Genomic DNA, 25155 nt, shown 5'->3' on the forward strand with positions numbered 1-25155 from the left:
ATCTATGTACTGGGGGGCTTTGGGGAGAAGAAGAAGAAGAAAGAAAAGATTGGCAACAGATGTTAACTCAGGTGCCAATCTTGAAAAAAAAAAACCAAAACTTGTTCTCATTTGAAAATCAATTAAAAGCCCTTGGTGAATTTAGACTAAAGACTGTGATTAGAATGGCCTTTTGTATTCTGAAACAGATTAATAAATATTTGAATGTCAGTTGAGTGTTCAAAACTAAATCAGAAATTATTGTATGCTGAGTACTGTGAGAAATACAAAAACTACCTTTTATAAACATGGTTTGTCCTCAAGGTCCTCACATTGCAGATGTGTGGAAAAAGAAAAATTATGTAAGTTAATTAACAGAAAACTTAATAGTTTAAAGATAATTTAGAAGAGAAAACTTATTCCACTAATGCTTCCTTAGTGCTATATAGTTAAACATAGGTAATTTATAACTTCAAAATAGAGCATATGAAATTTACAATTCCCAAGTAAATTACATATTGTTGGCCCTGTTGAATAAGTATATTGCTTCCCATGGGCATTCATTTGGATTTTAAATTCTGATACCTTAAAAAAAAACCCAAATAGCCTTTTTATTAAGCAAATAACTTTAGTAATTTAGAAGAGAAGCGATCTCAGGATGGATTGGTTCTAACGGGTAAAATTTAGATAGGCAAGAAATAGAGATTTGAAGAATGTAGAGGGGAAGATGTAGGGCAGGTTTATTTGGAGTGACTGGAGGCAGAGAGTAAGTCAGTTTGGCTGGTGGAGGACAGGGGTCTAAGGAGGGAAGACAGTGATGTTGGTAAATTGGATAAAGGTTATGGAGGCCCTTGAATGCCTGCTTGGAGAGTTACCCTAGACGCACTGAGAACTACTGAAGAGGATTCCAAGCAATGTTTTAGAGGAATCTGGGAGTGGTAGAAGGATGGATTAGAAAGGGGCCTCAGGCGAGGGAGGCAGAGCCATGTACTAGAAGGTATTTTAGTATCTAAGGTTGAGGTGACTAGCACTTGAACTTGGATAAAAGGCAGTGGAACAGCAAACCAAAGGACTGATTTTAGGAATTCTTGAACACCAATAATAGCTAGAACTTTGAGCCAGATTGGATTAGTGGTGGTGGTGTATATGGGTGCTGGTGGGGGAGCAGAGTTGGCAGAAGGGGCGGTCCAAGATTAGAATTGGAAAAAAGTGGGCCAATCAGGAAAGAGCAGGGCTCTTGTACGGAAGGATTTAATTTTGTTAGGGATAAAACTGAAGTGGCAGTATTGCCATGGTGAAAATTTAAGGCATAATATGAGAACATTTATTTGTTGATATTTTGCATTTGTTTTACTAGGAAATCATTTTATGGAGAAAAGCTCCTGAAAAACTGAGGAAACAGAGAACAAACTTTCACCAGCGATTTGAATCTCCAGAATCACAGGCATCTGCTGAACAGCCTGAAATGTGAACTGAATAGAAGAAAAGAAAAACAAAAAACTCCTATATCCGTTGAGACTAAGTTTGGCAGGTTAAAGGTGGTTGCAGCGTGTAGGGGGAAAAGGCCAAAACTCCATTTAGAAGTCTTCCTTTATCTTACAGTGCTGCATTTATTTTATGATATAACGAAATGTTCTTCATGTATATACATTAAAAAAAGTGCTTTCTTTGAAACACTGGAACTTTCCTAAGCTGCCGGTTTGTTTTTTTACTGCACACCTTGACTTGTTCATAAGCACTCAGCTATGCATCAGCAGAAACATTAAAGATTTTCATGTGAGTAGGCTGGTATTTGTAATTTTACTTTCTTTCTGCATAATGTTGATTATAAAGCCTTTTCTTCTCCTTTTTCATGCTAATGATTACCTCTTACTCTCTACATGCAAAATTAAATATTTTGTGTTCAAATAAAATTAGAAAACCTGAGTGGCCCTTACATCCTGCAAAGATTTGAAAAGAACTACATTTATGTTTTTACGTCTGTGTTTGAGAAATGCACATGGAGTGTTTCACTGTACGTGCTTCTGAGTCTACCATTCTGTGGCCTCCTGAATTTTACCTCTTTGAAGTCTTCTGTCGTATGAATATTAAATTTTCTCCCCAAGAGATTATGTGGCATGTCTTTGTGGCCGCCTTTTTCTCTTTTTTTGGGGCCATATTAAGTAACCATTTTGCTACTGGTATCCAGCAGGTACCACTGTTTTCTGCAATGTGGAATTGACTCTAAGTTGGCATTTAGAATTTGTTAAAACTATATAATTTTTCCATAAATACTTTGAAATTTTTTTTAACTTAAGGAATCTTTTTACCACATATACACAAATATAACTTGCTTGACTTCACAAATATTCTCTTCCCCTTTCAGGGGAAAATTTGAGGATGGGGGACTCAGGAGGACCAGTGAAGCATGTAGTTATCCAGATCTGGAAAATTTCATGTTTGTTAAACTGGAACTTTGACTAGTTCAAACTCAAATTTAAACTTCACCCACTCTCTTTAAATTTTTTTAACACTAAATTCAAGTCTTTTGTTCAAAGTCTCTAAAAAAGAAGTTGCAGTCATCTGTTCATATGCATGGGGTCTGATCTCAAATACACTAAATGCGAGGTGTAGGAACTAAAAGCCTGCTGCGTGAAACTACTTTCACTTATGGTTCATTGGTTTTTATACCAATATTTTTTTATACACTTCAGTACAAGTCTTGTCAGTTAACCTTACTTTATGAGTAAGCTAAGTAACCCAAATTATATTTCTTTAAACCTGTTTTACTACTATGGCACTTTGATAAAATGGTCAGTAACCAACTTTTTTACTGACAAAGGTTCCATGTGCCATGTGCTGCAGCATCTATTTTAAATATGGGTATCTGTGAATGGTAATGTTTTCCTTCATGTAAGTGCCTGTTCAGAGTTTCAAAATTTAAAAATGCCAAATATTTTCATGGTCACTTGCATGTAGTATCTAGAAAATAAAAGAAATTTTGAAAACCAATTGTATTTAACCAGCCTCAAATTGTGCAACCATAATATATAATAAAGAATTTGAAACAGATACTGAGCTTGCTATTTGAATGATTAAAATAGTCCTATTCCCAAATCTCTTCTCATTGTCAGATTTATTGTTAAGGATAGGATTGCTTAATAGTTTAGGAAGCTATAATTGTGATCATTAGTTTTTATAAATATTGTGAGTTTCAATTTAAAATGGCTGTATAATGCTTTTAATCAGGTAGCTTAAACCACTGCCATAAACAGGATGCTTACTCACTTTGCTAGAGACTTTGTTGCATAACCTATTTGAAAAATAAAAATTTGAATTCAGTGTTGGGTGAACTGAATAAAGTTGGTCAGTTAATTAGAAATAAACTGAAAAAGACATTTGTCTTTAATAAAGAGTACAATATCTAATCCACTGGTTGTCAACCCTGGCTGCATGTTCAGATCACTTCAGGAGTTTTTAAAAATACATCAGGTTGTACCGAGACCAACAAAACAAGAATTTCAGGGGCCTGGATGTAAGGATTAAAAAAAGCTGCCCAGGATTGAGAACCACTGTCTAAACCATTTAAAAAGTTATTTCTCCACTAGTGAAGAATTTTAGTTTCATTGTTTTGACTTGCTGGGGAGGAAAAACTTGTCCTCCACTCTCTTAGGTTCTTTATTTGGGAGCCTGCTAATTAAACTGACAATAGACAGATCAGCAAGAGAAAAGATAAATTTAATCAAGTATAAGGGAGTTTACAAAAATGTGACTTAAAGGGATGGTTAGAAATTGGGCTTATATATCATCTTGAGAGGGGAATGAGGAGGGGCTGAAGGACACAAATGATTTAATAGGGGAAGTCGGAGGACAACGGGTACTTAGGGAAAGCAAATGACTTCTAGGAAAGATAAATGGTAGATATGATAGTTTTGTGACACAGTCTGTTTAGGTGTGGGGCCGACTGTTCACTGTCTCTGGTGATGTTAATCTTTCCTGGTTGCTCACTGCGAGGGGATTTATGACAACTGCGTTCTTTTGGGAGGCTCTATTTTTAGGCAGACGAGATCTCAGGAACTCAAATGCCTTCTACTCAAAATTTTTATTCCACAGTGGCATCTTCTGGACCCCTTCCATATGGGTCAAGTAGTTGGAATATTCAATTCTAATTACCATGTGAGTCAGTAAAGTCTTAAATTTAACCATGTTCCTTTTATATTCAGCTTAACCTGTGTTGAACATATATAAAGGCACTCTCCAGGGCTTTATACTAGCCTGGATTGGAATGTGACATTGTAAGTTTCCAATCAGATAAAGGCATAGCAAGGAAAACGTGCACCCTTAAATATAATGTGTTTTTTAGGCTTGGGGTCTTCTATGAGATTAACTCTTATGTCACTCCCCTATCTAAAATCTTGTAGTGACTTGATTCCAGGGTAAAGTTTGAATACCATATTACAAAACACACCTTCAGCTCCAGTTATGCCAGACTCCTTGAAGAATGCCCGCCCTCCTGCCTGCGCTCCATCTAACTCCAGCTCTCCTGGCCAATCTTGCCTGACACCATCTCCATCTCCAAGTCAGAGTTAGATGTCCCCTTATTGTGCTGCCAAGGCAGCCTATGCACACTTTCACGACTGTGCTTTTACCACAGTTTTAAAAGACTTTTTAATTCTATGGATTTTACGCCTCTGGAGAGCTCAGTCTGCTTTGTTTTGGTATACTTTGTGTTTATCACATAATATACACTCAATATCTGAATAAATGGATCAACCTTATTTTCCTAGTGATTATAAAATTAAAGGTGTCCTTTAGGAAAAAAAATATGGGTCCAAATTAATAAAATTATGGACAAGAACTGTTCTTGTGCCTCAATATTAGAACCAAGGAGACAGATGAGATTCTCTAGGACTGTTGTCAGGCTCTGGAGAGAAAGCAAGACAGAGAAGAGCAGAACTATGTGGGTGCTACTTACAAATTGCACAAATGCGTGTGACAGTTGACCTCTCCCCAGGTTTGGGGAAACTGGACCATATAATTTCTAAGACGACTCCTGCTCTAAATCCCATGATTCTAAAAGTAAGTCTTAAAAATTCACTTAAAAAAAATTTAGTATCTATATCATGATAACCTTACACCAGAAAAATAGTATACACTTCAATATACAGAATTTGGTAGGCAAGATGTGAGGGGGAGAAATCTACAAGGATGTGTTTTTGGGAAACCTCGTATACCAGGTTTTGTTAATAGCAAAGGCAAAGAGAAGAACTTGCTTACTCCCTACCACCTGGGTTATCTTTACTACTCCCTCTTCCTTTCTCCATCCATTTATTTCTGTATTTCTGTATACATGTTTCCTGAGTATCTCAGTGCTATTTCATTGGCCCTACCATGAAAGAAGCATAATCCAGAGCAGTGCTTCTCAAAGTGTGGTTCCCGGACCAGTTGGGTCAACATCATCTGGAAATGTGTTAGGAATGCAAACTCTTGGGCCCCACCCCAGACCTACTGAATCAGAAACTCCAGGGGTAGGGCCCCACCAATCTTGTTTTTAATAAGCTTTCCAGATGATTCTGATGCACCTAAAGTTTGAGAACTACTATTCTAGAGACACAATTATGATACAGTTTTAGTGCCGTGATAGCAGTTGTATTAGGTCCTATGGTCTACAAGAGAGGCACCCAATGTGTTCAGAGGTACAGAAGTGAGAAATGATATAATAACTGGCGTGTAGTTCTGGAATGAATAGAATGACAGATACAGGGAGTAGAGAGATGAGGCTGGAAGAGGCATATAAAGAGCCAACTTTAGGGCCGGCCCTCTGGTATAGTGGTTAAGTTTGACACACTCTGCTTCAGCGGCCTGGATTCGTGGGTTTGCATCCCAGGTGTGGACCTACACCACTCATCAGCCAGGCTGTGGTGGTGACCCACATATAAAGTGGAGGAAGGCTGGCACAGATGTTAGCTCACGGCTAATTTTACTCAGCAAAAGAAAAAAAAAGCCAATTTAGGAAGGGGCTTGGATGATGTACAAATGAATGGAGTATCGGCTTTATCTTAACATTTATTCAGAGTTCACTGAAGGATTTTAGGCAGAAGTAACTCAATTAGATTGGTGTTTCCAAAAGATCATTATGGTGACTGTGCAAAGTACAGATGGAGGCTTGAGAGCAGGCAAAGATACCAGTTACATGGTTACTGCATTCATTCATTCAACAAACAAAACAGTTATGGAGGCTCTAATATGGTGCTTGGTGCTGATAACACTTAGTACTATAAATATCTCCCAAAGAGAATGACAGCTCTCTATCCTGTAAAAGCAAAAATTTTGTTGATTTTTCCCATTTCAGTGTTTATAGAACTCTATGAAAAGCTGAAGAGGAAAATCTATATATACTATCATAAAATTCAGACCACACTTTATATGTGCAAGAGGTACAAAACAAAGTTACCAGTTACAAGAGTTTTAACATTTTTTTATTCTGCAAAACTATATTGGGGTTTGTTACTATGTCCATAAGATTAGCAACAACTGTTGGTTCTGGCCCAATAATTATAAAGTTATATTTAGGTATATTAACGAAAGGAATAACAACACTTGCCTCAGTTGCGTATTAAATGTTTGGCTTATCCATTCTCCTAGTTTCCAAATCTGATGAGACATCCTTGGTTAACAGCATTTTCTATCATATTTAGTCACTTACTAAATTGTCTTCGGCCTTTGTAAAATCTCTCCATTACATATACATGGTCTCTACCATAATTCAGACACACTAATCCACCACCTTCAGCTTGAACTTTTGTTACAGCTTTCTTCCCTCTGTGTGTGTGACAAGGGTGGGGAGAGAGGGGGTGGCGGGTGTTGTTTCAGTCCACCTTAGATACTTTCTAAACTGATTTCTCAAAACTTTGACTATTTGCAAAACATACAAGGCCTGTCTTAACTGTGGTATTTAAAATTTTTCAACATGGCTTTTCCATAGTTAAGTCTCTGCTTACACGGTTTCCTCTGACTAGAATTTCCTTACCACTTCTCTTTCAGTCTTGTTTACTTTTAAGTCTGGCAGAATCTCAAAGCTCTCAAATTGCTGCTTTCTTTGAACTTTCATTATTCTAAGAGTAGTAAGTAGTTGCATTATTTAACCTGTACCATATCACCAAAACCAGGTCAGAAACTCTTTGGGGCAAGTGGCCTTCTATTTGTATCCCCGATGTTTAAAAAGTACTGTGAATCAAAAGCACATAGCAAATTGTTCCTGGAATCCTTTTTGGCACACAGTATTACATAAGACACAATACGCTCCTTCAAATCAGATCTTAACGTTTTAAGTATAATGAGAGACAGATGTGGAAAATCTATCAGCATATTTTGAATTGAATATGAAGTTGCAACCTCATATGACACAGCATTCAACCAACGCAAACGAAACTAAACTTTGGCCGGGGTAGGGAGGATATATTTTGCTATGCGGTTATGACATATCAGCTACTAGAATGATGTTCACAAACTGATCACATTAAAGTATAAGTTACGCACGTCATACAACGAGTTTATCTAAGAACTTGTAGAACAAAATTCCTTGGCAACGTTCCTGAAGGGCAGATCAAGTTATGTTCTCTAACGCTACTCTATCAGAAAACAAAAGTTAAGAATCCAAGAAACTTTGGGGAAACGCGCCTTAGCGTCCCAGTCCGCAAACCACACCGGTGCCCACAGCACACGCACGCTTTCCTCCATCAGTCCGCCCCGCACTGCTGATCCTGCTGCCCACGTGCTTCTGAACACGCGCTCACCGACAGGGCCAGCTTGCGTCACGTAACACAGCTCGCAGGCCCCGCCTCTTGTCTGTGACATCCCCAAAGGTGCCTGATTGCTTTCTTTTCTTTAGAGAAAGCTGGCCCCAATCTCAAGTGAAAGAGAGAGAGAATAAGAATCTATCTTTTTCTGGTTTTCATTTCTAAGCTTTTCTTTCCCTTTCAGAGCAATCTTACGGCACTACTTTTTCCTTACTGATCGGCCGTTTTTCTGGGCAGCTACCCTGCTCGGTCTGGGTCTTTCCAGACAGTAGGCGCCGGCGATGTGCGTCACTGTCCACCGCCGTGTCGCCAGGCTGCTCCAGCCAGCCTCCTGTAGGGCCTGCGGCCTCGATGTCCTTCCCCCGGTGTGCCCTGTTGTGGGCTCGGCTCCCGGCGGGGCGCCGGGCTGGCCACCGGGCAGCCGTCTGCTCTGCCCTTCGCGCCCACATTGGGCCCTTTCCTGGGGCTCTGGGGCGCGTCCCTGCCGTTGCCTCCTCCTCCTCTGCCTCGGGAGGCTCCAAAGCCCCGAACACCTCCTTGTTCGTGCCGCTGACTGTGAAACCTCAGGGCCCCAGCGCGGATGGCGACGTAGGGGCCGAGCTAACCCGCCCTCTGGACAAGAGTGAGTGCAGGAGCTGGCGAGGGCAGCGGGGGTGGTGTTTGCAGGGCCCCGGCTCGGCCAGGAGGAAAATGCACCCCCTTCCCCTGGAGACCCGATGTCCCCTCGAGCGTTGCTCTCGTGCCTGTCAGTGTCTGCCTCCCTCTCTGGTTTGTGACTTCAAGGCTTGGGACTGCGTCTGATTAGTCTTTTAATGTGCTACCCTAGAAGTGGTCTTTTCCCTTTCACTGGCCTGCTTGTGAATGGTTTAAACTCTCTTGCGATGGAAGCCTTTATGAGTCGTTAGGTGGACGAGCGCATTTTCTAGCATTTTTCTTTATTCCTCCCTCGCTGCCCAGAACTGTTGTCCCCGAGAATAGGCAAGGGAGTGTGGCAGTGAAAAGCGAGAGGACTTATTTCAGGAGTCTTTGTCATTGGGCACTTACACAAACCAGACGCTGTGTTAGGCGGTATGGTGGTTGCCGAGAGCAACCAGACTCAGAACCAGATCTCTTCTGTTCCAGAAACTTAAAAGTTTTGTGGGGAGGGAAGACATATGGGTAACCAACTGTGATACAAAGTAGACCGTGATACTGATGTCTTTGCTAAAGGTGGTGGGTACCCTGATCACCTGGGGCCCCAGAGAGAAAGGAATCGCTTAGCATCAGCAAGTGGCAGTGGGTTTTGTCCCCAAAACTAACTTTGGATGGATTTGGTAGGGAGGCATGTGAATGTTTTCAAGGGGAATTTCGGATTATAGGGCTGTACTGCTTGAGTGTCTGGATGATTAGGGAGGTGAGGGAATTTCCTCTGAGCAAATGCAGCTCAGGAAGGCTGAGGGAATGCTGTAGCTCCTCAGAGCACTAGCTGCCCAGGAACACTCTTCAGGCAGTTAGCTTCAACCAGCCACATTGTTGCCTCCTATGGTAATTTTAAAATATGGACTACAACATGCTATGGGTCAAATCCTGGTTTTCAGGGCAGAAGTACAATACTTACACTAAGAACGTGATGGAACTCACAGTATCTTATTCTTTAACAAGGTCTTCGAAGCCAGTGTTAAGCAAGCCGGTTCACTTTACTTGGAGTTGGGGGCTATATTATTTTGATAATTTTAATAATGTAATTATATTATTACTTATTTTAAAGTTGTGATGAAAACACATAACATAAAATTTACTATCTTAACCATTTTTAAGTGTAAAGTTCCCTAGTAAGTATATTCGCATTGTTGTGAAATAGATCTCCAGAACTTTTTCATATTTTGCACCTGAAACTCTAAACCCGTTAAACAACAGTTTTCCCTTTTTAAAGCATACAGTAATTTGTGAGATAATTTGCCTTATGTATTAAATTTAAATATAGATAAATTCTTTTTTTTTTAAAGATTTTATTTTTTTCCTTTTTCTCCCCAAAGCCCCCCCGATACATAGTTGTATATTCTTAGTTGTGGGTCCTTCTAGTTGTGGTAGATAAATTCTTATTTTGTACAGCTATTGCAATTTATCTGAAAGTGTGAATGCTTTTGATGCTCCCAGTAAGGAGGTAAAATGAAGCTGTGGACTGTCAGCGTGAGCTTTTCTTCTGGTGGAGAATCCTTAGATACCTCATTGAGTGAGTGTGTGCTGGGTGATTTTTCATTTCCTTTGGCTAGGATTGGTCCAGATGTTGAACTTACTAGAATGATTGTTTTCAGCATTGCAAGAGGGACTCCAGAGAACAGTGAATTACTACAATCTTATATAGCCTCATGGTTAAGATATCAAGATTTTCGCACAGAGATTGAGACAAGAAGCTGTTACCTTTTAATCTCTTTCCTGCTCTTCGCCCAGAACATTGGTGTACTTCAAGTCTCTGTCCTGTGTCACCTTGCCTTCTTATTCTACGCTCTCTGCCTAGGGTGGCTCGTTCTCTCTCCTTTCCCCTCAAGTCAGTATTCCCCTCGGATCTTTGTCTCTAGCCTGGACTGCTCTCATTCTCCTTGGACCTGTATATCTAGCTGTCTACCAGGTATCTCCGCTTGGATTTCTTATGTGCACCTGACCTTCGCGTGTCCAAGACAACTTATCTACCCCTCACCCTGTTCCTCTCCAGGTGCTCGAGTCAAAAACCTGGTAGTCTTGGTTCTTCCCATCCCCCTCCCCCTACTTCTGACAATCAGAAAGTCCAGTTGACAAGTCCTGTTGATTCTACCTCATAAATATTTATTGGATTAATTCTCTTCCCTCCTTCTCCACTGCAACCAACCTAGCCTAAATTACCAGCTTCTGTCTTTTGACGGGCTATTGAAATAGTCCTTGCGTGTCTCCTTGGACACCTTTGATCTCTCTAATCCATTCTCTGCCTTCAGTCAGAATGTTCTTTTACAAAGATCTAATCATGTTGCTCTCCTGTATGAAATTGTTTAATGTTTGCCGTTGTCCCCTGTGTAAAAGGGTCCTCAGTCACTAGTATGGACTATAAGGCCCACCTGATCTGGCCTGGGTACCTCTCCAGTGTCATAGCACACCAGTCTCCACGTTCAGCCATATTGATGAAATGTGCACTTTTGCCCCAGGGCCTTTTACACGTGCTACTCCCTTCTGCCTAGAATGCCTCTGTGTTTCCCTCATTTTTTTTTTTTAAGGAAGATTAGCCCTGAGCTAACTACTACCAATCCTCCTCTTTTTGCTGAGGAAGACTGGCCCTGAGTTAACATCTGTGCCCATCTTCCTCTGCTTTATATGTGGGGCACCTACCACAGCATTGCTTTCGCCAAGCGGTGCCATGTCCGCACCTGGGATCTGAACTGGTGAACCCCCAGCCGCCCAAGCAGAACGTGTGAACTTAACCACTCTGCCACCGGGCTGGGCCCTCATTTTTTTTTTTAACTGGAATGGCTGATATTGAATGGTTGTGAGACACGGGCACCAATCTAAGCATGTGACTCATTTAAACTTCCTAATAACCCTTATGAGGTAGACACTGTCTTTATTCCCTCCAAATGCTTATTGAATGCCTACTATGTGTCAAGCACTCATCTAGTCACAGAGTAGGTGCTGAATATATATATATATTTTCTGGTTGAATGTAACACATTAGCCGTGTGGATGTAGATTGACTGACTACAAGTAGAAAGATGGTGCATATTTGTGATAGTCATACGGTACTTAAGTGTCTGACCTGCTTTACAATTTACTTACCTCTTCTCCATTTCCAAATTAGTAAAATGAGAATAATATTTTCTCTGCCTACATCTCTGGATTCTGAAAATCATCATAACATGTTTGGCAAAGCACTTTGGAAAGTGTAAGGGGGTGAAAAAAATGTAAACTAGTATCATTTGTACTAAACATTTGCTGTTTGAAAAATGAAATTAAAAGTTGTTGGACTGTTGAGTCAGCCCTGCTGGCCTAGTGGTTAAAGCTGAGCGCTCACTGCTTCGGTGGCCTAGGTTTGTTTCCTAGTCATGGAACCCGTCTGTCAGTTGCTGTGCTGTGGTCTGGGCTCTCTTAGAAGAACTAGAATGACTTACAACTGGGATATACAATCATGCACTGGGGCTTTGGGGAGGGGGGAAAAACTGAAGAAGATTGGCAACAACTGTTAGCTTAGGGTGACTCTTGCCTGCGAAATAAAAACGTTAGGTTGTTATCCTGCAGTAGAATCTGTGATGTGTGGAAATTGGAAAAACTATTCCCCTAGGAGCCCAAATAATCTACCCTACCTGTATAATATAGGTTGATGTGAGGATTTAACAAAATAATGTACAAATTGTTAGCTTATTGTATAAATAGGGGATTTTCTTTTAGCCTCTCTTTCTGTAGGCTCTTAATAGCCAGTGTAAAATTCACTAGATATATTTCTACTCATAATCAGCTGGCTCCACCAGAGCAGTGTTTTTGTGTCTTTTGGGCACTGTTATGAATTTTTAAGTGTTTGGAGCTACATTTGACAGCAGAGTGGCCCTCCTCTTTCTGGGAAAGTTGACCGAGCTGGAAGCTTTGAGTGGTCTCAAATGGAGCAGTGAAGGAGGAGGGTAGCACCCAGGCGTTGAGATCAGCCAGGTGAGCCCAGGCTGACCATGGGTGACAGATGCACCTCCAGATCATGATCTCCTTTGATTTTTGATTCATCACTGGCATGTTTATGGGAGGTGGCAGCAACAGATAAAATTGATGGTGGATTTTATAAGCAGCTGTGACTCCTAGGGAAGGCATCAGATTAATTGAGGCAGTTTGTGGTAGTTTGCGCATAGATTCTAGTGGTGGTAGATGACTAGATGCAGATTGGAACTTGGGTTCATAGAGCTGTGGCAAGAGGGTTGAAGCCACTCACCTCCCTATTAGGGTGAACTGGAGTCGGAGTTTTGGGGAAGCTTGCTTGTTAAAACACCTGAACTGATACGTTCTGGCATACCACTTATGAAGTACAGAATTACGGTGTAATGCTAAGGGGCTCGAGATTATGGAGACAGTCTCAGTATAGGCTATTAGGCGACACTTTTCTGATCAGAGCGCCTCTGGCTTCCTGGATGAGAATCATGTTGTTGGTTGCAAGAGGAACCTTATGAAAAAGCAGAGGCTTAACGACGTCATTGTAATTTGATGTACGTGTATCAGGTACAGACACATTTGGCAGTGTAGGGAAAAGCCAAGGCTCATCAATCTTAATGCTGCCGTCACACCCATCACCTGAGAGAGATGCAGAAATGTCAGAGATATTTAGCCTAATTTTTGTAATATTGCAGTTTTAGCAAATCTAGTACTACTTCTTTATAATTCCCTTTGTGATGACGTGAAAGGTTCAGCATGAGTTCCTACCACTACTAGAATGATATTCTGCTGCAACTTCATATTCAGTGACAAGGATAGTAATACTAGTTGCCATGTTAGAGGGGCAGGAACTAAATGCCACTACTAGGTGGTCTTTGATACAATCTCTTCAGGATTGATTCTGCTTTTCCCTTTTAGATCCTGGAGATTTTCTCACCTCTCCTGATCCCTTCTCTCCACCTCTGTTTCCACTTTACCTTTGGCCTTTCCAATTCTGTTATGAAGAAGTTGAGTTGCATACCGTCCCATCTGCTTCTCCAACCCTCAAGTGAGCATGTAGCTTTGGTGTTTGGATGGGCTTCTAGTTAATTACTGATGAGTACAGTGAAACAAGTGAATTAAAACATTTTAACAAAATGGGTAAATCATAAGGTTTAAGTACTCCCAACCCTGTAGTACTTTGTTCTTCATCCCGATGTCAGTGGAGTGAGTAAAGTGGATCATTATTTTTGTGTAAAGACTCACGTGAGGACATTTGCATCTTAGAAGAGAATCTACTCTGATGGACTGTCTTGAACGTTTTGCTTAGAGTTTGCAGTGGGTTTCTTAATTTTAGCAAATGAGGTTGAATCTCAAAGTAATGATATTAAGTCCCAGGCCCCCATTGTAGGGAGCTGGGAGAAAGCTGTTGCCTGGTTAAAAGTTGTTGTGACTGAGTCATTTCCACTGTGGCTGAAATCCAAAGAGTGTCTCCTTTAATCACTGTTAATTTTAATGAGAACTAATTATGACCCAAAATCAGGTCATTCTGTTAGAAACAATGAAACAGTTAAAGCTTAATTTTTATGAAAAACAAAACTATGTATCTATATACTTCTGTAGATTGCAGTTTCTTTCAGTGCTATCTCCCTTGTGTTAATGTTTTGCAGTTATCTTTTAAAAATTGATAGTGGATTTTAGAAAATCCTTTTAGGTAAAATAAAGTACTGATACAGAGAAACCTCTTTTTTTGTGTGGGTAATACTCATTTTTTAAAACAGCTTTAAAATACCATTTTTATATACCATAAAGTCATCCACTTAGGGTGTATAATTAAGTGATATATTTGCAGAAGTGTACAACTATCACCATAATCTAATTTCTAAAATGTTCTAAACATTTTCATCACCCCACAAAGAAATCCCATACCCGATAGCAGTCACTCCCCATTTCTGCTAGCTCCCACTCCCCTCTGCCCAGCCCATGGCAACCACTAATCCATATTCTGTTTCTGTTTGGACATTTCATATAAGTAGTATCATATCATATGTGGTCTTTCCTGACTAGTTTCTTTCACTTAGCATGAGAAACCTCATATTTTCGAAGCATTTTATCATCATTCTTGTATAACACTCGAGAGTGTTACAGAAAATGGGTTAATTCTAAATAAATGTGATGTCTTCGGTTTTTATTGAGTTTGTAGATCAGCAGAATTTCCCCAATCAATTGCATGTGCTTTTTTTCCGATCTTTTATTTGCCACTGATTTTTCCACTATTGATGCTAAGAAACTGTTGCCCCCACTGAGTACAAAGTAACAGAAACCCAGAAATATGAGGATAGCTGCCTGTGATGGGAGATATATATATGTATGTATCTCACATTTAGTTGTGGGCAACTGTAGTGGCTAAACGAGTGATTATGAAATCCCCTCATTCTGCAAAACAAATTATTGTAAGTGGGATGCTTTGTTCAGGCTTAATTTCTTCAGTGAGCATTGTGTGTGTTGTGGTTGTATGAAAATGCAGTTGGCACTTTTGTGGGAGGTGAAAATACAGGCCATTTGGCCTTTTTGTGTTTCGTGAACAAAAGTTGTATCCTCAATTTTGGCCTCCCTGCCCAGAAATGCAGAGTGTGCGGCTGGATCAGTGAAATATTTATCTCTATAGAATAATGCAGCACAATTAACATGTACAATGTTAATACAATCTCAGCTTGATTGATTTAAAATATTTTCACCTATAAAGTTATTCACAGTGGCATGTTACTTCATCAGGCATCTAATTCAACCTCCCCTACCACACAGTAATTTCTCTGCCATCACTCTTTTTTTTTTTAAAGTTTTTATTTTTCCTTTTTCTCCTCAAAGCCCCCCGGTACATAGCTGTGTGTTGTTTTTTTTTAGTTTTGGGTCCTTCTAGTTGTGGCATGTGGGTCACCACCTCCGCATGGCTTGAGGAGCGGTGCCATGTCCACACCCAGGATTCGAACTGGCGAAACCCTGGGCCACCGGAGCAGAGCTCGCAAACTTAACCACTCAGCCACGGGGCCGGCTCCTGCCATCACTCTTGAAATGCAGTCATCTAAGCCTTGCTTGAGTACTTTCAGTGACAAAAGGCTGGCACTTTTGTTTTCCTTTTTGTTTATTTATTTATTTTTGGGGGAAGATTAGCCCTGAGCTAACATTGCCACCAGTCCTCTTTTTGCTGAGGAAGATTGGCCCTGAGCTAACATCCATGCCCGCCTTCCTCTATTTTATATGTGGGACGCCTGCCATAGCGTGGCTTGATAAGTGGTGTGTAGGTCTGCAGCCGGGATCCAAACTGGGGAACCCTGGGCTGCAGAAGTGGAATGTGCAACCTTAACTGCCGCTCCACTGGGCCACCCCCAAGGGCTGGCACTTTTGTGAGGCAACCCTTTTCACTGTTTTAATTGTTAGGAAAGTCTTGTGTAAATTCCACTGGGATCTGTTTCCCTCACTTCCCACTGACTTTAATTATGCCATCTAGAACAAGATAGGTATAATCTGTCCTCCCTAAAATCATCTTCTTCAAACTAAAGGTCATCCTGGCTCCTTTAGTCATTTGTGTGAAAACACGATGATCTACCCTGACAGTATTGGTTGTCTTTCTAGATGCCTTTTAGCTGCTCACTTAGATGTTCAGAATGGTTGTAAGTAAATGAAACAGAATGTGGTTGTCTAAGGGTGGCCTGATGGAGGCTAGGGGCACTGCCTAATCCTGTAGCAACTTGCTTGTTCCTCTGGAGTAGAACAGGACTATTGCATTGTTTGACTATAATTTTTCTAGACACTCCATTGCACTTAAACCATAAAGAGTTTATGATCAACTAAAACCTTTAGGTTCTTACAACACTCAGTAGACTGCTGCCTTGAGTGTTATGACTTCAAGTTTCTTTTGCTTTTTGGGCATTTCTCTATCTGGAAAACAAATGTTAAACAAATGTTAAATTTTGATATCTTTCTTCCAGATGAAGTAAAGAAGATCTTAGACAAGTTTTATAAGAGGAAAGAGATTCAGAAGCTGGCTGCTGATTATGGACTCGATGGTAAGGCTAATAATTTTTCCATTAGAGATATTTTATTACTTCTTAGATTACAGCTTTGTCAGTATTGTGTGGCACCTTGTGTGGTCTGGACATAAGTACACTGTAATCTGGAGGATGTTCCTGACCTTTGCTTTTGTCTGGGCAGGAGACTGGCAAGATGTCCCTGGCTAACCGGACACATGGCAAAGGAGCTGTGTGTTCAGCTCTCCTGCATGTTGTGCTAGGATTTCAGTTTTAGCCCAAACAGTAATAGACCGGCTGTACTACTAGAAAAAAAAGACACTTTGATGAGTTAGGTGTGATGTGTATATGTACTTCTTTTTAATGAGAAATGAAATGAAAACTAAGCCCTACCTATTTTGATTTTGTGTTTCCCACAGCTCGTCTCTTCCACCAAGCTTTCATAAGCTTTAGAAATTATATCATGCAGTCTCATTCCCTGGATGTGGACATTCACATTATTTTGAATGATATTTGCTTCAGTGCAGGCAAGTGTTTAGAGACTTTAAAAAATCCTGTTGAACATACCTTCTGTTTCTTCCCATACTTCATGTTTGTTTCTGTAATCAGGGCTATTTGTCTGAGAACAGGCCCTATTAACATCCTCTGTAGATAATTCAGTGCTTTCCTGGAGGCCTTCTAGGTCCTTTTGTTTTTATAGTGGGTCCCTGAGCTAGTTGTTAAATCACCCATGCGTCTTAGACTGGAGGAAGCCTGGGGCCTTAATATGTCACCATCTGCTTCCCACTCTGTTCATATAGGGCACCGTGAAATGAACTCTCACACAAGATAGAATTAATACATAGCAGATTCCATCTGTTTCTGCCACTGGCTTCTTCTTCCTCATATCAGGACAAAGCTTTTGCTATAGAAGAAAAGAATGTAAAGCATCATTATTTTGTTGCCATAGACAGTTTGACTTTGATTATATTTTTAAGATGCATTTGACTATTAAACCTTTACCCTGTGCTAGGCATCGAGCTAGAACCTGGATACAAAGCAGAGTGGGATACAGCCCCACCCTCCTCAGAGCCACTAAGGTGTGGAGACTTCTTGCTGAGGAATGAGTTCACTTTCGTGTTTTGTCCCTCAGTGGTCTCTGTGGTTTAAAAATTATTTTCACCTGCATTTTTCTTCAGTAACCACAGGCCTTCTCTCTAGTGTATGTTTCCAGGTTCTTTATTTTTAATTTAACTTTCACCAGTGCTGATCTTTACCTGTTTGTGGAGGAGTAGAACATGGTGGTTGGCAGCCAGTTTTCTGTTTTTCTAGAAAATATAAATGAAATTAAGAGGAAAATGTAAGACAAAGTAGGATCTCAGAAAAGGATAGAGGTCCTTGCTCCTGGGTTTTCCTTTTTATCCTGGCAGTGTCCCCATAACTTAACTCACAAAGAAAAAAGGTTTCACTCACTTCATTTATGCATAACATGTAGATTACATGCATTAATGCATTGTTTTATTTTCCAGCTCATGTGGATGATTTATTTCCATTTTTCTTGAGACATGCAAAACAGATATTTCCTGTCTTGGAATGTAAGGATGATCTACGTAAAATCAGTGACTTAAGAATACCACCTAACTGGTTAGTTTCTTCATTTGTGGATTTGAAATTTTCAGTTTCTAATTGGGAGATTAGTGGCCATTATATTTTTTTATTGTATGCTGGATGATAAATCATAAGGAGTCTCCCTAGAAAAACTGGCACTTAATTTTGGAAGTTAATTAACTGGTGTCTCCCCTTGACCCTGATCAGGCTTGGTTTTAGGTTTTATTAAGACAGATCTAGAGTAGCCCTTACTTTAGGATATTGTCCTTCTGGTCCAGATGTGGCCTTTCTGGTGTCTCAGCTGAATGCCTCTAGAGTGTCAGTATTCCCTCTCCGCCACCACCGTGGCTGGAACGCCACCGTCTCCTAGCACTTTGCTCCCTCTTTGAGACTTTCCACTCAAACCCTTAGCAAGCTATTGTCTGCTAGACCCTGCGCATGTTCAGCCCAGCCATTGACCAAGGACCCATGGGGAACCCCCCAACAGGCTTCAAGGCTCCCCCTCCATTGCCTCTTTTCCTCACTTCCACACACTGCTGTTCAAAGTCCGGCTGCTTCAGCAGCACTGAACTTGATACCTGCTGCTCTGCTCAGTGAGACTGTCATACTTTGCTTGGGTTCCACCTCCCTGCGTCCTACTGAGGTACACTGGGGCCCATCTCAAGTGCCCTTCTTTCAGGGCTTGTAGTCCTGCGTTGCCTGTTGTCCATGTCCTCAAGAAGCTGCTGCATATATTTCTTGTTTATGGTGGGAGGGCAAGTCCGGTACCATTCATCATGAACAGAAGCAGAAGACTCAGTTATTACATTGTATACATTGAAGTTCAGAAGCCTGGGAATATTTGTTTAGGGATCATGTGTTTAGAGCTGTGGAAATGATGTGAACGTAAGTATGGAGCTAACAGCAGTTTAAACTTCTTTTAAGTAACTCCTGAGGAAAAGGGATTGGTACAATGGCAAAATATCTGAGATTAATTTGCATTTTTCTGTCCTCTAGTTAGTAAATGTCATTCTTGGAAAGCAGTCATTATTTTAGCATGGAAATGAAACTCATTTAATTTAGTTTTTCAAAGATGCTATCTTGTGAATGTTAAGAGGATGTTTCATTGGAATTTTTTTTAATTGATACCTTTGCCAGGATGGATTTTGAGGTTAATGAGATTAAGCTATTTACCTACTCATGTTTTAGGTACCCAGAAGCCAGAGCCATACAGCGGAAGATAATATTCCATTCAGGCCCCACAAACAGTGGAAAGACTTATCATGCAATTCAGAAATACTTATCAGCAAAATCTGGAGTGTACTGTGGCCCTTTAAAATTACTGGCACATGAGATCTTCGAAAAGAGTAATGCGGCTGTCAGTATATTACCAAATATTCGCTCTTTTTCTTGTTAATGGGAGTGGGCTGGGGACAGAGTGAAGTGGAGGGTGGGGTGTATGTGTAGTAATTTACCATTAACAAAAATTGCCATATTTCGTTGCATCTAAGCAGCCATCAGTTGTGAGACGTACCATTATTTTATGTACAACTGAGAAAGAAAAAGATGCTGCTAACTGAACTCTGATATGCCATCAATTGTTAAGATGTATCCTGATTTCAGAGATACTAAAATGTGAAAAAATGTGTGTATTAGAATGAGTGAAATACAACATTACAGAAAATTTCACATATACAGAGAAATGCAGAGAATAACATACAAATAACCTGAGCCCACTACCCAACTCCCATCAGATTCTAACATTTTGGCATACTTGTTTTATGTTTTTTTAAGAAATAAAATACTGATTTAGTTGGAACTCCCTTTGAACTCCTCCTTTGCCTCCTCAGAATTAACCACTACTCTGTTAATTTACCTTTTTTAGATTAGACCTCTGATGCTATCTACTAGAACTAATGATAAAGACTGAAGCCACCTTTTCAGACCTGTAAAGGACTACATGCCCTGTGATCTGAGGCATTATTTCACTAAATGGGCCACATTTTGGTTCATTGTTTTATTATGACTTTATAATGTGAAATTAACCAGTTTTGGTAGGTAATTTGCATTCTCTTTTTTGTTCTGAAAAATTTGTGTAATTTGCATACATAATGCCCTCTTATCCATAAATGCTTTCAGAACAAAGACTTCCTTTTACATAACCACAGGATATTTATCTGAAGCAGGATGTTTAATAGTGATCAAATACTATTATTTAATCCACAGTCTATATTCAAATTTTGCCAGTTGTCCAATAGCAACACCTCTGCTACTTCCCTTCTCCCTGAGATTCTGTTCAGGATTCACACTGTATTTTGTTGTCATATCTCTAGTTTCCATTAATCTGAAACAATTCCTCAGTCTTTCTTTGTCATAATCTTTACATTTTGGAAGACTACAGGTCAGTTGTGTTTTAAACTGTCACTCAGTTTGGATGTGTCTGATGTTTCCTCCTGCTTAGTTTCAGGCCACCAGGGAGACCACTTGTCCCAGTTTGCCTGGAGTCTCCCAGATTAAACAGCAAAAGTCCTTCCTCCTGGGAAACCCCTCAGTCCTGGGCAAACTGGGGTGGTTGATCACTCTACTATACTGTAGCATTGATGTTGGTCCTTCTCAAGGAATTATCTTAGATCCTTACATTCTTAAATTTTATTTATAATATTCTTCTTGAATATAGAAGCAATTCGTGTTCATTTTATTTTAATGAACTGAAATAGTGCAGAAATGTACAGTTAAAAAGTGAAACTGCTGCAATTTCTCATGCTTTTGTTACCTGAGAATTTGGCTGATTTGAGATGTTTCCAAGTTTACCTAGTTATGTAAGAGAGTGGCTTTTATTTTATTTTTTATAAAAAACTTTTTTAAAAAATCGGTTATATTTTGTTTCAGCTATTAGACAAATAAATTTGTTGGTAATGGAGAGAATACTCTATTAATCATCCAAAACTTGTTTTCTAAGTGGAAATAATTTCAGGTTTCTTTGTGTCATCCTAGGGTGTGCCATGTGACTTGGTAACAGGTGAAGAGCGTGTGACAGTAGAGCCAGATGGGAAACAGGCTGCCCATGTGGCTTGTACTGTTGAAATGTGTAGCGTTACAACTCCTTGTATGTATATGCCATTTAAAAAAACCTTATGATTTTTTTTATTTTAAAACATGTGTGAACATATGAAATGTGTTTTTTATTGTGAAAAAATTTTTAAATTGGGACAAAGAAGAGAATAGTACGATAAATACCCAGTACCTACCACCACTAATAAATGCCGGACTCTGTCTTGTTTGCATTGTCAACACAAATAATCCATAACCAATTTATAAATCCAAGTTGGGGTGAGTTTATTATGAGGCAGATGTGAGGACCGTACAGCCTGGAGAGTCCTTCCACAAAGGAATGAGCACTCCAAAGAAATGGGGGTGTACAGAGTGGTTATACACCATCAAAGAGCATGTATGACAAATGATTGAAGTGTCCCTTTTATAATAGTCATGAGATTGCCTAGCTGGCACAGCAATTGATGGACACAGCAAGTAGCGGGTCTCTTGTCTCAGAGCTGAGTGGTCACAGGTGGGCACGGCAATCGATTCCTAGTCTAGGGAAAGCTGCTTATCCTTAAGAAAATGCTAATGTGGGGGAAGTTGTACCTTTATCCTAAGGGGGTTTGTTCTTGTCTTTGGGATGGAGCAAATGCTTAAAGCAGATATACAATGCATGCTCAATGGCCGCTTCAGGCCCTTTTGCAAAAAACAAGGTCAGGCCAAATTAGCTTTACACCAAATGGCTTCCTCGTTTACTCCAATATATCCTATTGCTTGCCATTTTTTTTTTTATCAGTGTTTGAATATTCTTTCCCTTTTTCTATTAAAAGAACTAAAATGTTAACACGTATGAAGTTTCCTCTCTATCACTCCCTCGTTCAGTTCCTCTCCCCTCTTGATCTAACTGCGGTCAAATATTTTGTGTATCTTTCCTGCCTTTTTTTATATCATTGATCTATATTACCTATGAATACTATAGATTGTATGTTTTAAAACCTTTGTATGATTATCATGTTGTATTGTTCCACAACTTGCTTTTCATTCTATACCTTTTTAGATCTAGTCTTGTTTTTTATATATCTCTCAAATTTATTCATTTAAACTGTTATATAGTATTCCATCTTATGAGTAAAATTATTCATTCCCCTATTAAAGGATATTTAGGTTGTTTAAAGTTTCTCACTATTATATACATCACTTCAATGAACTTCTATTTAAGTAGTTTTAAAATATTTTAAGTGAAAATTGTTTTTTCTTATTATATCAGCAGTCATATCTTCATTGTAGAAAATATAAAAATGCAAAGAGAAGAAAAAAAATACATGATCTCCCAATCCCACCCACCCAGAATCAACAAATGTTAACCCTGGGGTGGACATTTTCCAGACTTTTTCTTTGTATTCGTATTGTGTATTCATATACTTATGTGTGCATCGTGAGTGTGGTATTAAATAACATAAGGATTATGTATTATGTACTATTTGGTATCTTGTTTTTTTTCATTTTATCTTAACTTTCTGAGTAAATGGATAGTTTTTAAAAAATTAATTTAATATAAAAGTAACACACTGTAAAAATTCAAATAGCACGGAAGTTTATAAATCAAAATTCCCTCTTCTGCCCCCTCTTTCTAATCTTGTTTGTGTATACCCAAGTGTGATAAGTAATTTTTAATCTGATGCTTTTTCAGTTAAAGTTAGCTTTCTTTTGTTTCATAAATGTCATTGCAGGCATATTAAATTTTTTTTTTAACGTGCCCTTCCAACTCCTTGGTATTTTGGGGAGAAAATTAAAATATAATTTATATGACTTAAAGAGAATAAAATAATGTGTTTGGAAACATTTTGGCATTATAAAATAAAACGAAGCACTAATTTTTCCTATAGTGATGAGCTTAAAACCCCTAAGAATGAGTGTAGCTGGAGCTCAGGGAATTACGCTTCCTACTCAGCTTTCTGCTCCTGACACCCAGCGGGGTTCCTGTGGTAGAGATGCTTCGTCTGCTGCAGGGTTATCTGCTTCTTGTTCCTGGAAGCATAGATACCTTCTTCTACTACTCAGTAGGTGGGTTAGTTCTTACCAGGTAGATTCTCCAGGCTGCCTCTGAGATTGCAGAAAATAGGCCACATGAACCTGCTCGATTTGGGAGGCAGTGAGTGCCGTAGAGTGGTTGAGAGTGTGGGCTTTGGAGCTAGATGGCCTGGGTTTGAATTTCATGTTTTTAGATCTTACTAACTGCACATACTGCGTATGTGGGCCAGTGACTTAACTTCTCTGGGCCTCAGTTTATTCTTCTGTAAAATGGAGATGATGATACTTACTTCATAGGTTTGTTGTGAGGATTAAATGAGTTATAATTGTAAAGTACTTAGAACAAGCCTGCCAGAAAAGAAACACTTAGTGAACAATGATGATGATTATAGTAGTGTTGAAAGCTTGAATTTTGGTGGTGTAATTTATTTATAATACTATTTGAGTAGATTGTATTGCTCATGATAACTTTTTATTTTAAGATGAAGTAGCTGTGATTGATGAAATTCAAATGATTAAAGATCCAGCCAGAGGATGGGCCTGGACCAGAGCACTTCTAGGTTGGTGGTCTTTTTTTTTTTTAATTGAGGTAACATTGGTTTATAACATTATATAAATTTCAAGTATACACCATTATATTTTGATTTCTGTGTAGATTTACATCATGTTCACTACCCAGAGACTAATTACCGTCCATCACCACACACATGTACCTGATCAGCCCCTTTTGCCCTCCTCCCTCCCCACCTCCCTTCTAGTAACCACCAATCCGATCTCTTCTCTATATTTGTTGTTGTTTGTTGTTGTTGTCATCTGCTGAGGAAGATTCACTCTGAGCTAACAGCTGCTACTAATCTTCCTCTTTCTGTATGTGAGCCGCCACCACAGCATAGCTACTGACAGGAGTGGTGTAGATCCATGCCTGGAAACAGAACCCAGGGCCCTGAAGCAGAGCATGCCAGACTTAACCACTAGGGCACTGGGGCTGGCCCTGTTGTTGTTTCTATCTTCTATTTATGAGTGAGATCATTCAGTATTTGACTTTCTTCCTCTAACTTATTTTGCTTAGCATAGTACCCTCAAGGTCCATCCATGTTGTTGTAAATGGCAAGATTTCATCTTTTTTTTTTATGGCTGAGTAGTATTCCATTGTGTATATATACCACATCTTCTTTATCCATTTATTTCTTGATGGGCACCTAGGATGCTTCCAAGTCTTGGCTATTGTGAATAATGCTACAATGAACATAGGGGTGCATGTATTAGGTTGGTGGTCTTAATGCTATAAAACCTATGCCTTTTAACATGTGCACTGAGATGCATTTATCTGCTTGACATTGCCAAAGAGAGCCAGCTAGGTCCTCTCTTTTTAACACAAATCAAACAAAAAAGTCAGCTAAGTGTGAGTTTTTATTTTCTAAATATTATTTTAGTAGGGGGAAGTCCATTTTTCCTATTATAAAATTAGCATAACCATTTAGTTAAAGTTAAAATGTTCAAATCTCACCATATTTAAACAACCACTATTAATATTTTGGTATTTCATGCCAGTCTTTTTCTCATGCGTATGGTATTTTGTGAATATATATAATTATGTATCTTGCTCTTTTTCAGTTCTATTGTTTCATACTTTTTTTTCACACCACATATTAATATTACATGTTCTCCATTGAAGAGTTGTGCTGTAATTTGTTCCATAGCGTTGAACATTTTCCCTCTTATTAATAATGCTGCAGTAAAGATGTTTGTGGCCATAGCTTTCTATTTATTTATTTTATTATTTCTTTAGGATAGGCTACTGGGAATGAAGTTTTTGAGGTCCAGGAACGTGAAGGAATGTTTCTACTGCTTGATATTGGAGTGAATTTTTGATCAGCATGTTGTGGGGCAGGTGTTGTCACATTTAAAAACAAATAGCTGAACTCTTTCTTCAAAGAGTATGCATTGAAGCCTGTAATGTAAAACAGATGAAAGTGGATCTGCTGAGGAGTAAGGAGCCTGGAGGTTCTTCTGCCCACCAGCCCCCAGTCTCTTGAGGCACCTCAGTGAGTCCATGGAGCCTAATTTGAAAGCCACAAGATGGGTCTAATGTTCAGTACTATCCATCAGTTTGCAGGTTCTGGTCC

The 25155-nt window shown here is 39.5% G+C and overlaps 2 protein-coding genes across 6 annotated transcripts in view; both read left to right on the forward strand.

Moving 5' to 3' along the window:
• The window catches only part of VPS26A (VPS26 retromer complex component A), a 31251-nt gene extending 28221 nt beyond the window's left edge, over positions 1–3030 (forward strand). For all 4 annotated transcript variants that reach the window (XM_070564749.1, XM_070564763.1, XM_070564755.1 and 1 more), the window contains one exon: positions 1337–3030. In XM_070564749.1, the coding sequence (XP_070420850.1) occupies positions 1337–1450 (114 nt within the window). In that variant the 3' untranslated portion in view covers positions 1451–3030. The remainder of the gene's footprint in view (positions 1–1336) is intronic.
• Positions 3031–3382: 352 nt separating this feature from the next.
• Positions 3383–25155, forward strand: part of SUPV3L1 (Suv3 like RNA helicase) — a 31084-nt gene continuing 9311 nt past the window's right edge. The window contains exons 1-7 of one of the 2 annotated variants that reach the window (XM_008517671.2): positions 3383–8379; positions 16358–16435; positions 16816–16923; positions 17905–18019; positions 19172–19340; positions 20957–21068; positions 23512–23589. In XM_008517671.2, coding sequence (XP_008515893.1) covers positions 8109–8379; positions 16358–16435; positions 16816–16923; positions 17905–18019; positions 19172–19340; positions 20957–21068; positions 23512–23589 — 931 coding nt within the window. In that variant the 5' untranslated portion in view covers positions 3383–8108. Of the gene's footprint in view, positions 8380–16357; positions 16436–16815; positions 16924–17904; positions 18020–19171; positions 19341–19847; positions 20017–20956; positions 21069–23511; positions 23590–25155 lie in introns of those variants that run through there. The other variant, XM_070564717.1, reaches the window with a different exon arrangement.

The sequence above is a fragment of the Equus przewalskii genome, chromosome 1, assembly GCF_037783145.1.
Source record: "Equus przewalskii isolate Varuska chromosome 1, EquPr2, whole genome shotgun sequence".
Lineage (NCBI taxonomy): Eukaryota > Metazoa > Chordata > Mammalia > Perissodactyla > Equidae > Equus > Equus przewalskii.